At 40.3% G+C, this 15,693-nt stretch overlaps 1 protein-coding gene across 1 annotated transcript; it reads left to right on the forward strand.

The window, feature by feature from the left end:
* The first annotated feature begins 177 nt into the window (after window positions 1–177).
* Window positions 178–2,303, forward strand: zgc:123278 (uncharacterized protein LOC641569 homolog). The gene is made up of 6 exons (XM_023293532.3): window positions 178–334; window positions 489–573; window positions 670–735; window positions 853–1,016; window positions 1,175–1,277; window positions 1,498–2,303. Exons 1-6 carry the CDS (start codon window positions 293–295, stop codon window positions 1,614–1,616), a joined length of 579 nt encoding a protein of 192 aa, XP_023149300.1. The 5' UTR covers window positions 178–292; the 3' UTR covers window positions 1,617–2,303.
* The last annotated feature ends 13,390 nt before the right edge of the window (window positions 2,304–15,693 follow it).

Here is a 15,693-nt window from a genome sequence, read left to right on the forward strand (position 1 = left end):
CAAAAGTGCTCAACAAATGCAAATTACAGGGAGAAAAACACAACATATATACCAAAACATTATCAATCCTGACCCAATAAACTGAAGTGTTTTTCTGTTTGTTCCATCCATGTAGCCTAGTTTTTGCTTTTTATGGCAGGTGATTTGCATATTTGTGAGGCGGTCTTCTTCCTGGCTACCAAGCGCTATAAAAGATAGAAGGTTCTACAACAGCCAAGACAGACAGAAAGTTAAGAGTTGCTCAGTGTTGTCGATCAAAAAGTGATATTTTCTGTTCAGAAAAACTCTAATCATGTCATTCCGAGGGGATACACTCAAGAGGATGCTTCCAAAGGTAAGAATAATTATGTGATTCAGTGTTTCTATTCTCACTGGATCAAACATCAACAACAATCAACATAGACATTAGCGGTTGTAATTTTTTTGTTAGTAATTTTTCTGTGTTCAGTTTTTTTAACTGTTTTTATTCTTGTTTGTGTGTTTTAAAGACGTATCTTCGCAAATATGTGTCTCATGACATACACGTCGCATTAACTTACTTCCAAAACCTTGTGCCCGTGATGGATAAATTTGGTAAGGGTCAAAATAAAAGCTCACAAATTTCCCTTAAAGTTATTCAACATGAAAAAAATCAACTCTAGATGATGATTATTGTTGTATTTCATGCAGTTTACAATGATGGAACCACAAAGAACTTGATGAGTCTAACCGGAACTGTTCCTGTCATGATTTCAGGTAAAAATGAGTTCATGTTTTGCACTGTGTTCAACAGATTCTGAACCTTTCAAAATAAAAAAAAGCATAATTATGTAAGAAAAATCAAAAAATGCCTCTGAATATTTTCTCTGTCAGACAAAACCTACAACATACCCATATGTTTATGGATTGAAGAGACCTACCCCCAAACTGCCCCTATCTGCTACGTTAAACCCACAAGTGAGATGATGGTCATCAGAGGAAATTACATCTCCAGCAATGGTGAAATCCTGCTGCCTTACCTGCAACACTGGAACAAGGTGAGCAGCATCTTGCATATTTTGATGGAGCTGCATGTTAGAAGAGGCAGACGACAGGATCCAGGTTAGGAATTGATGCTTCCCGGCACTAATGTTTACAGCATGGTGCGGTTTATAGCTTTACAGTCGCAAGTCTGACTTGTTCTTTCCCCTATTAGGATCAGTGTGACATTGTCAGCCTGCTGCAGGTGATGGTTGCCATGTTTGGAGAGGCTCCTCCTGTATGTATGCGGCCTCATTCGGACCCCGAACAAAGATCATGTAAGTAACACGTAGAAAATAAACCTCCACATTGTTTTGAGATAAAAACCTTTGCCCTAGATAATAGCTACTTTTGATAAGACAGAGCCAACACTCCTATCTGGGCCACACCTGAGTGTAAATCAAGGTTCATCTCTCATAAATTAAGAGTTGCAAATGCATTTTCTTTTCAAAATGTTTGACATTTTTGTCATTAAATGAAGCAAATGTATTTTTTTAGGTGGGCTGCAGTACTACAGACAAGCAGAAGTATTTCAAGACTTAGATGGAAGCTCATATCTACCTTTAGCCAGAGAAGATAATGAACCTTTCCAGCAAGAAAATGAAAGCAATTGTTAGTTTGTTTGTCGATGATGAGTGTAATTTGTGTTTAAAAAAATGCTTGTGTGTTACTTTTTATTATCCTGTGCACAGTGTCAGATGGTATCCATTGAATGTACAGTTCATTAACAATTTTTCAAATGATTTATGCTGAAAATATCAAGCAACACGCGTGAAATTATGTGTTGTTTGTTGAGAATCTGTAGCACTTCAAAAAAAATTAAATACTGCTTCAATTTTTAAAGACTATGTGTTAAGAGACTTCATTGCTTTACAAGCAGCTAAAACTGTTTTTTAATTGCATCCAAAGGCCAACGTTGTGCTCTAATCTAAAGAAAGCAGATTTTTAAACCACAGAAGACATATATAGCTGGGTGCAGCCTACTAAAGCCTGATTTTTTACATAAGACTGCAGCTTTTTAACATTGAACACAGACTGTTTTGTTAATCTGAAAAGCTATCACTTACAACAGCCACAGCCGCAAGGTTGATCATTAGTGTAAGCCACTTATTTTGTTTCTTCGTGTTGAATTGACAGTTACTTGATTTGGTTTTTTTTTGTGTGATATCTATGGTAAAATTTTCACTATAGATGCACAGGCTGACTACAATTTTTCATACAGAAAATAATGTTGAAACTTGTAAAGGACTTGTAAAGACTATTGGTTCATCTATCATTGTAAATAAAAAGCCATATTAAACCCATCTCTGTTTATTATTGTGGAAATCGCTTCCATTAGAATTGTACTTTATTTTTATTTTTCTCTTTGAATGTGAAAGTTGGGTTCACACTAGGGATGTCCAATAATATCAGTCTGAAATTGGCATAAAATGTAATATTGGTATATTGGTCAACATCGTTATCATTTTTTTTTTTTTTTTGCCTATTCCGACATTTACTGGACTCATAGAGGGAGGGAGGAAGAGAAAGAGAGTGTGAACTGTTGCTTGAGACAAATTTTTTTTAAAAGTTGCATAAATATGGCATTTTTTTCATAACTTAAGTTGAAGTAGTTTTCTTAGTTTCCACAGACAGTGTTTACATTTGAAAACCTTATTGCACTGGAGAAAGCATCCAATGGGGCATCAAAATAAAATCAGGCATGATATGTTAATTCCACGACAGGAGATACGTGTTGTTACCAAAAACTAGTTATATAGCCCACATATATCGTTATCGGTTGATATCGGAATTCGGAAATTGAGAGACAATGTGGATAATATCGGCATATCAGTTATTGGCAAATAAAGTCAATATCGGACATCCCTAGTTCACACATATTTTTCTGAAAATATCCTGTGCGATTTTTCTTTTAACCGCAACTGGGTTCATCATAGATGTGTTCCTATTCTCTATGAAGGAATACTGAGATTTGTAGGATTGCTAAGATTTAGAGAGATTTAGAAAATGAGTCTTTTTTCAACTTTTAGGTGAGTGAAAATCAGTAAGTACTGCAAATGGACTTCATCTGTGCATTCATTGTGTTCTAGGCTATTTCTTTTCACCCTGTAGCACCTCATGAATTAGGGTCCTACAAAATAACACAAGATTTTGTATGGATATTCAGTAAAAAAGCAGTCATATATCACGTCTTTCAAAAATAATGCTTATCAACATAACTGTAAGTGACATAGTGGGAAATCACATCTAGCCTACAGCATGACTCAGTTACATTTCAGTTCAACTCAGTTTGCTTTATTGGCATGAATATTAGGTTAATAATATTGCCAAAGCATCAAAGATGGTGTTAATTTAAAAAAATGAGGTGAGAAAAATAAAGAGGCAAAAATAGTGTACATTAAGTAAAAGAAAATGAAAAAGATGATAATAAGAGAATAACACAAAATATTTAAAACAATGTTATTATCTGCCTTGCATGCATTGGTTGGTTTTTCTTCCTTTGATTGTTTAAAATCAACCAGAAGTATTCTACACACAGGACCTCTAAGGGATGCTTGTCCCACCTGGTGCAGTCTTGATGGTTTTATTAGGGTCCGAGCACCGACGGTGCGAAGACCCTATTGGAATGCTAGGGTTTATTATTATTATTAGGGTCCGAGCACCGAATGGTGCGAAGACCCTATTGGAATGCAAGGAATTATTTATTATTATTATTATTATTATTATTATTATTATTCTTTTCCGGACTTTTGAATTGCCTTTTTGGCGGCCTTATCATACCCCAAAACGCATCAAACGTGGCATGCTCATCAGGCCTCGCGAAAAATTTGATATTTTATGGGAGTTGCGCATGTGTGTGGCAAAATGGCTCCATAGCGCCCCCTGGAAAATTGAAAATTTGGTCATTAGGCCAACTTGCACGATGTTTCATGTACAGCTACAAAATTTTGTATGCATATTCAGCACATCAGGAAACCCAAAAAAGTCAATCATGACCACGCCCTAACACCAACAGGAAGTCGGCCATCTTGAATTAGCTGTAAATTTTTCAAAATTAATAACTCATCGGGGATAAGTCCGACAGACGTCAAATTTGGCCAATATATGCAAACACGCGACCTGATGAAAAATTATCAAAATGTTCATTTCATTTCAAAGGGCGTGGCCATGGCGACTCCCAAAAAAATGGATCCTTCGCCATGAAACAGGAAGTGGTGTCTAACTCAGCTGTACATGGTCCAATCTGCCTGAAATTTGACATGTGTGATCAATGTCCAGCCCTGACAATATCCATGTGGTTATATACATTCACAGTCATAGCGCCACCTTGTGGTAGCAGGAAATTGACATTTTTCACACTTTGATGTACTATTCTTAGCACGTTGATCAGATTCACCTCAAATGTGGTAACATAAGCCTGAACACATTGATGATGATTCCCAAAGAAAATGGTGACTCGTCGTCAAGGGGCGTGTCTGTGGCATTGCGGCGAATTTCGATTTCTCGCCATAAAAATTGAATTATTAATATCTCAGCTGGAAATGATCCAATCCGGACCAAACTTAATGTGATGGACACCAGTCCGGTTCTGAACACATCCACATTCATAAATTTAGAAATACTCATAGCGCCACCTATTGGCAACAGGAAGAAATTGTCATTACATTTGCACGTGCCATTGCCTGATACTTTGTCATATGATTCTGAAAATTGGTCAGGTGAGTGACCACACATTGACGATGGCACAGTGTGAAGATTTTGACGATTCATAAAACGCTGTTGCCGTGGCAACGTATCGTTGCCGGAATAAACAAAGTACTTTTTGACAGGTTAAAAATGCTCAAATGCTCGCCAAAATTACCACACATATCTGGACCGGCAACCCATTTCAGATTTTAGGGAAACTGCACATGTGTTTGGCAAAATGGCTCCATAGCGCCACCTGGAAAATTTCAAACATTTACTACGGCCAGTACGTGTCACCTAGAATTATGAAACTTGGTAGGCATATGTAACTCGTCAAGACACACCAAAATGTAATTGACAGCCATGCCCAAAACCCAACAGGAAGTCGGCCATTTTGAATTATATGTCATACGTTTTGACGATTTTGGGTCATTTTTGTACATTTTCAAAAGCTATAAACTCACATAGGGTAACAGCGAGAGAGCTGAAATTCGGCCAGGATGTAGTCCAGGCATGGGTGATCAAAAGTTATCAAAATGCTCACCTTAAGTCTGAGGGCGTGGCCATGGCGGCCTCGTGAATTTTGATGCTTCGCCATGAAACATCAACTGCTGTGTAACTGCCCTAAACATGCTCCAATCTGCCTCAAACTTTACAGGTGTGATCAGAGTCCAGTCCTGATCACATCCATAGGCCGACATAAACTCTCGGTCGCAGCGCCACCTGGTGGATGGAAGGAAATGCTCTATAACTAGCCTGGACATGGTCCGATCTGCCTGAAATTTTACGTGTGATCAGAGTCTGACCCTGATCACATCCATAGGCCAATATACACTCTCGGTCGCAGCGCCACCTGGTGGATGGACAGGAAAAGCTCTAGAAGTAGCCTGAATATGCTCCAATCTGCCTGAAATTTTGCACGTGTGATCAGAGTCCAGCCCTCATCGCATCCATAGGCCGACATGCACTCTCGGTCGCAGCGCCACCTGGTGGATGTGCGTGGATTCGCCGACCAGCAAGGATGCGAGGACCCGTCCAACGCTGCTTGCAGCTTTAGTTTACTTTTTGATCGCAACAACTTGTCAAGATATGGAAATGATTTTAATTTGATATTCATTTCCACGTGTAGTAATCCTGACACCACAGCATACAAACTAAACAGGAACTATTAAGGAAGAAGTTTCGGTTATCTCCCTGCCTTGTAAATGGAGAAAATTTATTTTTAAAAAATGCATAAAAGTTTTCTTGGTGCATGAACTGAGGCTGCTGACTGACCTTATATTGCACAATGTTCAATGTCTTTAAATATTTTCACAGTAAGGATTCATCTGTCGATCTATCTATACCTGAAACCTGATCCTCTCTATATAGTCTTCTACATGTTTGTTTTTTTTTTTTTTAAGAATAAAGTCATCTGTATATAATGCTATGGGCAATTTTTGCACCGTTTTTTTCTTATTTATTCTTGCACTGCCTTTATACTCTTATACTTTCTCCTTTCCTAAGGAAGAAGTTTCGGTTATTTCCCCAGTTATGTTTGAAATGTAACATTACTTCTTCAGCTCAGTGCATCAGTGATCATATTGGTTTAGTGGTTGGAAGTCAATAAAACATTAGCGTCAGTCAAATTGAATGCGTCAGTGGATGGAAGTGGTGGTTGCCTTGTGCTGCTCTTCACTTGACTGCAGCTCCATGGCTCCATCTGCTGGACGGACAGAAGTGCAGCAGCTGATGGCAGCTTCTTTGACCTCACGCTGCTGTCAGACCCACAGATTAGGGTTTATTTCAGATATATATAATAGAAAATAGTAATTAAAAAATAAGCTGATGTTGTATTTTTGCAGCAGTGAGTTTTACAGGGTTAAGAGCAACCAGTCAAAGGTTATTACTGAGGATTTTAAACAAAAACATTCAGGCAAACAGTTAACATCATAGGGTGCCTGACATGTTTGTTTTTTTTCCGGGTCGATACAGATTTTTTTTTGTAATCAAGGAGATCAATAACCAAGATTTGGAATCACTACACATTTGCAGAAAAAATAAAGTTTTTGAACAGCACATAAAGTTAAGTTAAAATTAAAATAATCACGAGTTGCAGCCTTTGCTTATTTATGTTTTACATGCTGAAGTTGTCCTTCAGTGTTTCACTGATCAGATTGTGCTGTGGGCAGGAACAAGATCAGAGGGAGACAGCTGCAGCAGACCCAAAGTAGTTTCACATTCATTTATCTGATCAGATTTCAGGGGGCTTTTTTTTTTTTTAAGAAATGGGACCAATAATTGAAAACATGCTAAATATCAGATGGGATCATTGGTGTCACAGGACATCTGCAGACACAGGTCAAAGATTACAAGGAGTTTATTTAACGAATGAAACTAAAACCAACACAGAAAGGATAACTAAACCAAGGTGAAAACAAAAAGGGGAAACCAGACTAATTGTAGGAGAAAGGTTCTGCTTTCAAAGTCTGTGGTCTGGCAGAGAGCGGAAGAATGAAGAACCGGGCCTTCGTGGATTAAGGTGATTGAGAACAGGTGAATCAACCCCCACACCTGTGAGAGAGATGGATGGATGGATGGATGGATGGATGGATGGATAGATGGATGGATGGATGGATGGATGGATGGATGGATGGATGGATGGATGGATGGATGGATAGATAGGTAGGGAGGTAGATGGACCATAGATAGATGGATGGATAGGTAGATCCTGCAGTGGGGAAATTTTCAGTGTGGCAGTAGCAGATAGGAAAAAAAGTAAAAAAAAAAAAAAGCAGCACTCAGTGCACAGATATAAATAGATGCTTTCTCCTTAGAGAAGAAATAGAAATGCTTGTAAAAAAAAAAACCCTGTGAAATTGCACATATTGACTTATTTACATTTTATTGCAGTTACTTCATGGGTGATCTGAACTACTGGGAGCAGGCTTGATTGAACACAGTCTGACTGCTGCAGGAAGGAAGGACCTCCTTCAAACATCGTGGGTGAAGCAGTCTGTCCCTGAAGGAGCTGCCGGTGATGGTCCTGTTTCCTGCAGGGGGTGGGAGATGTCCTCCATGATAGACAACAGCTTTGTCATCATCCTCCTGTCTACCACCAGCCCAGGACAGAGCTTGCTTTCTTAACCAGTTTCTTTAGTCTCTTCCTGTCTGCAGCCGTGATGCTGCTGCTCCAGCAGACCAGTCCATACAGGATGGCTGATACCACCACACAACCATAAAAGGTCCTCAGAATTGCTCCCTGCACCCCGAAGGACCTCAGTTTCCTGAGCAGGTGAAGTCTGTTCTGACCTTTCTTACACCGTGCGTTGGTGTTCTATCTCTAGACATGTTTGAATGTCTTTATCAATAAATGCTCAAACATATGTTGAGTGTCAGCTCAGCTCTTTGTTCCATACATGTAAATGTTCCTATGTGATTGGTGTCTTGCAGTCAGAGTGTAAAGAATTGAAGCTGTCAGAGGCTTTCTATGGTGAAGAGGCTGCAGGACATCAGCTGCTCCAACAGGTGAAGCCTTTGTTCTTTGGCTCCAACCAGAAGCAGCAATAAATCAGCATGAGCTGCAGCTTATCCACCTCATAGAGTGTATAATAAAGAAACCAAGAGGTTTTAGTTGATAGCTGTCGCTAGCAGTGTGTTGTTCAGGTTGTGAGGAGAAGTAAAAAGCTTACAGCACCTGGTATTCCCAGGTAGTCTCCCATCCAAATACTAACCAGGCCCAACCCTGCTTAGCTTTGCAGATCAGATGAGATCAGGTGTATTCAGTCTCAGAAACAAACCTGACATGATTCAGATCTCCACTCACACCTTTTATTTGTCGTTTGGTTGCGCCAGTACTAATTGATAGCATCATTTAAGCAAAGTTAGAGCAACATCTTGTAGGACAGGTGGTGTAGAGGTAAGTTTTTTGCCTCCCCGGTACCTTAGTACCTTTATTATCTTCACTTCCTTAATACTTTTGTGTACCATCATTTACGAAAACTAACAGCTACACCCAGTAGGAAGGATAGTGCAGTGGTAAGTTATCTGCCTCTCATCCAGGAGGTCCTTGGTTTGAATTCAGCTCAAGGCTCTTTTTACACTGGCTGCATGACAACCTCTTGCAACCATCATTACAACAAACTCCACCAGGGACCTTGTGTGACAGATAGCTCACACAGAGGGTGTGTGTCTGTCATGTGGACGGTCACGGTTCGAATCCCCGCTGTGGTGTGGAGTGTCACTGGACTGGAGTGGACTGGACTGGACTTCAAGGACGGATCTGGCAAAAAGGAAAACAAGGAGATTTACCCATAAGCAAGGCACGAAGGCACGAAGGCACGAAGGCACGAAGGCACGAAGGCACGAAGGCACGAAGGCACGAAGGCACGAAGGCACGAAGGCACGAAGGCACGAAGGCACGAAGGCACGAAGGCACGAAGGCACGAAGGCACGAAGGCACGAAGGCACGAAGGCACGAAGGCACGAAGGCACGAAGGCACGAAGGCACGAAGGCACGAAGGCACGAAGGCACGAAGGCACGAAGGCACGAAGGCACGAAGGCACGAAGGCACGAAGGCACGAAGGCACGAAGGCACGAAGGCACGAAGGCACGAAGGCACGAAGGCACGAAGGCACGAAGGCACGAAGGCACGAAGCTGTACTCTTGTTCTTTTCTTTCATTTTTTTTTGGTGCTTTCAAGGCTTGCAAAAAATAATGATTAAAACCATAACTGATTTAATGAGCCATTCGCAGTTTCACTGTACCGGCCGTGTGTACTTAGACTTGCATGGCTTAATCTTTGAGACAAGCATATGCTACTGGCAGGATCAACCAGGTAAAAGAAAATTCCTCGAACTGCAGCGACTCGAGTCAAATGTTGATCAAATCGGCTGCAGATGGAACAAAAACGTGGTAACAGGCTGATAGATTTTAGTTTGTGTGAAGCGAAACGTGATTCTGCACCTGAATAGAAAAGAGTAGAAAGCCATATAAAAGCACATGGCAAAAGTATCCTCTGCACTGCTGAAGAGATAAAATATCAAAAGTTATAGTATCAAGCCATTTTACCAAGTTGTTCACTTTATCTTAGGCTGTTCATACCTCGTCATACCTTGGTATGCAAAACTGCAGGAAATTATAGTCTACACATTTCACTGAGAGTGAAAAGTTGTCAGTAAAATGGAATGTAATCTTCTCAACAAATCCGTCAACCCAAGTTTAAAGTACAGTTTTCAGAAGTAGCCATCATACAGGAAACCCTTCCTATGCCTGAAGGCACATTGAACCCATTGAGCCATGACACATGTACCATCCATAAAAACACTACCTGCTACACTGGACACTGACAAGGCGGGATGGATAGAATATGGTAATAGATCTTTACCAAGGAAAAACTTGGCTACGGTATATAATCACTGCTATTGACAGATGTAGAATTTAGTGAATGTGACTTTTTTTTTTTTTTTTTTTTTTTACACCCAACATTGCTTCAAAGGAGTTTTGTGGACCAAAGTATCACAAAGGTTTTAAATGTTCAGTTCAAGTAAAAACATACAACTGACTAAAGTTAGAGGTCGAGGTTTTTTTTGTTACGTATCTTCGCACCTGTAGTTTGAGGGGCCCCATGTTTTTGACCGGTGGAGGCCGACAAGGCTGACCCACGACAAAGATGCAGCTGCTCAGAGAGGCAGAACTGACCATGTTAGACACAGTTACTTCCAGTCTGAACTCTCCTAACCTGTGGAAGACGTGCTCCTCTGTGCTCTGTCCAGGTCTGGTCGTTCCGTCTCCGATACAAATTCTCCTTGTATATCTCCATGCAAAAGCTGTGTCTTTGTTTTACAGGAGTCTACATTTTTGCTGGTTGATGTGTGTTTTTTTGGAGTTGTGTCTTTGTTCTTCTCAAAAAGCCAAATTAAAATGACTATCATTCAATGTTTAAAATGAACTGCATGGGAAAACTTTCAAGGGGGGTGAATATGTTAGGTTCTATATGTAATGTGTAAAGTGATATATGTAGCATTTTAGCAATAAATAAATCACAAATGAACGTCTGTAATGCCACGTGAAGAAAGATACTTACTTAAAGCGGCACAAACCAATATTTTTACTAAGTATGAAACAATTTTATGCAAGGCACGAAGGCACGAAGGCACGAAGGCAAATTTTGCCCAAATGTAAAAAAAAAAAGCTTGAGCAGGGTGGGGGATTGAACCTGCACTCTCCAGGTTCCAAACCACCACCACTACCTCAGGACTACCAGTCCTACATACCCAAATACAGGCTTTTCTTCTATTCGTCAAGGCGGTGACATCAACACTGAAAGAAAATAAAACAATCCACAAAATCAAAAAAAGAAGATAATCTACCTACAACTTTTAAAGAACACGCTAAAAAACACAATACTAAAAAGTCACACTCTTCTCCTCATCACTCATTTTTACATTTTAACACAATTTCAAAGCCACACAAATCACATTCTTCATGTCAAATCACTTCTCTTCACTACAAATGGGAGAGAACAGCAAACAAATAAAATACAACTTATGGCTTAAATATCTTCAAAATCTCTTTGCTATTCCTCTACATTCAAATTCCTCAACACCACTCAACAATCACCTGCAGGATCTCTTACTTCTTTCTTAGCTCTGACAAAACATCTTCAAGACTCTGAGAAGACAACTCATTTTCAACACATTTGCTGCTTCGTCTAAGTGTCCACACACATCTCCAGTCATCCACAGGCCTCACCACTGATCAGCTGCACAAACTTACATGTTAAACTTCTCCAAAGATAAAATACAGGCCCTTCTGTCTGATCACAACTTTTACTGGTGGCTCATATTTCAAGTTCATTTCCTTGCAAAGTCTTTATTTTGGATTAAAGTGGGATCTGTGACCAGGCAGATCACTTGTTTATTCTTAGCATTTGGATTTCACTGACATTCCTGTCATGTAGAAAAATAGAAATATCTTTGCATTGATTCAGCTAAACTAACTGCAGACACTGAGAGGCGTAAAGTTCAACAAATGCTGTTTTTATTTACTTCACTGGTGACATCAGTAGATGCTTGCAGTGAAACTACCACTGCAAATATTTATGCATTTAAGTATTACAACTGAAAACTCCCTACAAACGTCCACTTCTAACACCGCAAACATTGTCCAGAGGAAATGATATTAGCTGAACATAAAAACATGTAAAACAGCTCTGATGCTTTCATCCTGAGCTCCACTCAAACATTTCACTGTGCAGCAGCTCAGCAGTTTGTTTAAGAAAAGCATTTAGGTTCAATCTGTGAAGCCCAAAACCCACCAGCTTTGAAAAATGACACCATTTACCAGAGTCACAAACTGTAAAAACAGAAGGAATTGTTGGATTTTCTATGTGAATGTGTCGCCTCTCTAGTTAACTCACCCGGTTACGTCTCCATCCTGACGCTGCTCTGCTGGACCGGAGCTTCTGGACCAGCCGGGTGGACCTTCCTTCACAGATCTTCCCGGTGGGAGTGATTCTGAGTCGGCCTTGGTTGACTGCAAACTCCTTAAAATGGACACAGAGAGGAAATCGTGGACAAATCGATACAACAGCTTGTTCGGTTTGTCCTGTTCTTAAATGGGTAGAAAACTGCTGAGAGCTCTCAGTTCAATTCAATTTTCAATTCAATTTTATTTATATAGCGCCAATTACAGTCAAATTGTCTCGAGACGCTTTACAGAACCCATATGCCTGACCCCCAGAGCAAGCCAAAAGGCGACAGTGGCAAGGAAAACACCCTTTTAACAGGGAAAAAAACCTCGAGCAGAACCCGGCTCTAATGTGGGGGGAACCATCTGCCTGCTGGCCGGGCGGGTTGAGAGGGACAGAAGAGGTAGAAAGGTAGAGATAGAGGGGTAGAGGTAGAGATAGAGGGGTAGAGATAGAGAGGTGGGGGGTGGGACACAAGGACCATAAAACACAGCCACACATCTGAAGCATCCAGCATCCAGCTCTGGGACCAGGGACACTCGGAGAAAGGACACAGAAAGAAACAGAGTGAATGTAATGCAATAATGGTATATGTAGTAAATACATAGGTAGTTAGAGAAGGGCTCAGTGCATCAAGAGAGGTTCCCCAGCAGCCTAGGCCTATAGCAGCATAACTAGGGGCAGAACTAAGGGACGTCAAGAGGGGAAGTCAGTTGTGCAAATGAAAACACAAGCATACCCCGTCAGGGTCCCCCAGTCAGCCCTAACTATAAGCTTTGTCAAAAAGGAAGGTTTTAAGCCTGGTCTTAAAAATAGAGAGGGTGACCGCCTCCCGAACCCAAACTGGGAGCTGGTTCCACAGGAGAGGCGCCTGATAACTGAAGGCTCTGCCTCCCATTCTACTTTTAGAGATTCTAGGAACAACAAGTAAGCCTGCAGTCTGAGAGCGAAGAGTTCTGCTAGGATAATATGGTACTATCAGGTCTTTAAGATATGATGGAGATTGGTTGTTAAGAGCTTTATATGTCAGAAGAAGGATTTTGAATTCTATTCTAGATTTAACAGGAAGCCAATGAAGAGAATCCAATATAGGAGAAATATGATCTCTCTTGCTAACTCCCGTCAGTACTCTGGCTGCAGCATTTTGGATCAGCTGTAGATGTTTCAGAGAGCTATTGGGACAACCTGATAATAAGGAATTACAGTAGTCAAGCCTAGAAGTAACAAATGCATGGACTAGTTTTTCTGCATCACTCTGAGACAGGATGTTCCTGATTTTCACAGTATTTCTCAGGTGGAAAAAGGAAGTCCTACAGATTTGTTTTATGTGCGAGTTAAAGGACATGTCCTGGTCAAAGATAACACCGAGGTTCCTCACAGTAGTACTGGAGGCCAATGTAATGCCATCCAGAGTAGCTATATGCTTTGAAAGCAATTCTCTAAGATGTCTGGGGCCAAATACAATGACTTCAGTCTTGTCTGAATTTAGTAGTAAGAAATTATAGGTCATCCAGGTCTTTATGTCCTTAAGACAATCTTGCAGTCTAGCTAGCTGATTAGTTTCATTTGGCTTCATAGATAAATACAATTGAGTGTCGTCAGCATAACAATGGAAATTAATACAGTGCTTCCTAATAATGTTGCCTAAGGGAAGCATGTATAATGTGAACAGTATTGGTCCTAAGACAGAACCCTGAGGAACTCCATGATTAACCCTAGTATGCTCAGAAGAGTCATTGTTGACATGCACAAACTGGAACCTGTCTGATAAGTAGGATTTAAACCAGTCCAGTGCTGTCCCTTTAATGCCAATAGAATGTTCTAGTCGCTGTAATAAAAGTTTGTGGTCGATTGTATCGAATGCTGCACTAAGGTCCAATAAAATAAGTATAGAGACCAGTCCATTATCTGACGCTATGAGAAGGTCATTAGTAACTTTCACCAGAGCTGTTTCTGTGCTATGATGCACTCTGAAGCCTGACTGAAACTCTTCAAACAAGCTATTCCTTTGTAAATGTTCACATAATTGATTTGCAACTGTTCTTTCCAGAATTTTGGAGAGAAATGGGAGGTTGGAAACTGGTCTATAGTTGGCTAAAACATCTGGATCTAGAGTGGGCTTTTTAAGTAAAGGTTTGATTACAGCAACCTTAAAAGCCTGTGGTACATAACCTGTTACTAGAGAGAGATTAATCAGATCTAACATTGAGGAATCAGCTCTGACAGAGTGTTGCTCTGACTCCATGTGTGACTGAGGCTGGAGTGAACAGAGCTGCTGCTGCTCAGATGCAGCTTCTTATTAGCACAACAACAGACGCTGCGTTCACTACGTCTGTGGGTGTGGAGCTGATAAAGAGGATCTTCACCACTGACCTGAGCTGCTGCCACACGGTGAGACGTCCAACAGAGTCACTGAGCAGCTGATGATGAAGAAGATGAAGGCTTCAGGAGGAGGTGGAGGAGGAGAAGCTGCAGGGCCACATGAGACACTGAAGAGACAAACCAGAAATGATTCACACACTAGACATGAAGAAAAGAAAACATCAGAGAGTGTAAAATACAAGAATGAGTCCTGAACATCACAGGCGTAACCCGTAGAGCTACATGACCACACATGTTCTGGTCTTGAAAACGTGTATTAATCCAATAGAAAGTCTAGGGGTAGGGTTAGGGTTGGAGAGGAAGGTCCTTACAGTTGTAATGAAAAAAATAGGGTAATTAATATTACACATAAATATTTTTAATGTTAATACTAAGCAGCCGAATATTCTGAGAAATTAATCCGTGGTTTTTCCTTCAGCCGTTGTAGATCTAGATAACCTAAAGGTACAGTGCAACCACAACGGCTGAAGGAAAAACCCCAACTTTATTCTAAGAATTTTTTGGCTAGTGTGACTTAATATTAAATTATGAAAAAATGTATAATTTTATATCCATGTTTTTGGTACATTGCTACTGTCAGGACCTTCCTCTGTAACCCGAACCCTACCCCTAGACTTTCTATTGGATTGATACACCTTTGCTGACAGCCAACACGTGTGATCATATAGCTCTGCGGGTTAAGCCACTGACGCATGTAGTTTGTTCTCAATGCTGAGGCCCTGGTTCGATTCCTGCTCGCAACCCTGTGCTATATTAGTTGTTCTCATTCTTATTTCCACCCCATTGTCTGGCTGTCTCGCACTACGCCTATCCATCAATTAACTGCAAAAGACTACAACACTTATTTACAAATTTCCTGTTTATTTATTAAATACAATTCTTTAATTTCTTACATCTTTCCCCCCCCCATACTTTATAAAAGTTTAATTGTCTTAACTTTTTCCCATTTATTTAATTGCTTCTTTTTTATGTATTTTCTTTCTTTAATCTTCTTCTTCTTTCTAGAATTTAACACCAACCTTCAATTTTGGGTCATTTTTAGACATTTTGAAAAGCTATCAACTCAAACAGGGTAACACCGACAGATATGAAATTCAGCCAGGATGTACTCCAGGCATGGGTGATCAAAAGTTATCAAAATGCTCCACAAAATCTGAGGGCATGGCCATGGCAG

This window comes from Amphiprion ocellaris, chromosome 3 (assembly GCF_022539595.1).
Source record: "Amphiprion ocellaris isolate individual 3 ecotype Okinawa chromosome 3, ASM2253959v1, whole genome shotgun sequence".
Taxonomy (NCBI): Eukaryota; Metazoa; Chordata; class Actinopteri; family Pomacentridae; genus Amphiprion; species Amphiprion ocellaris.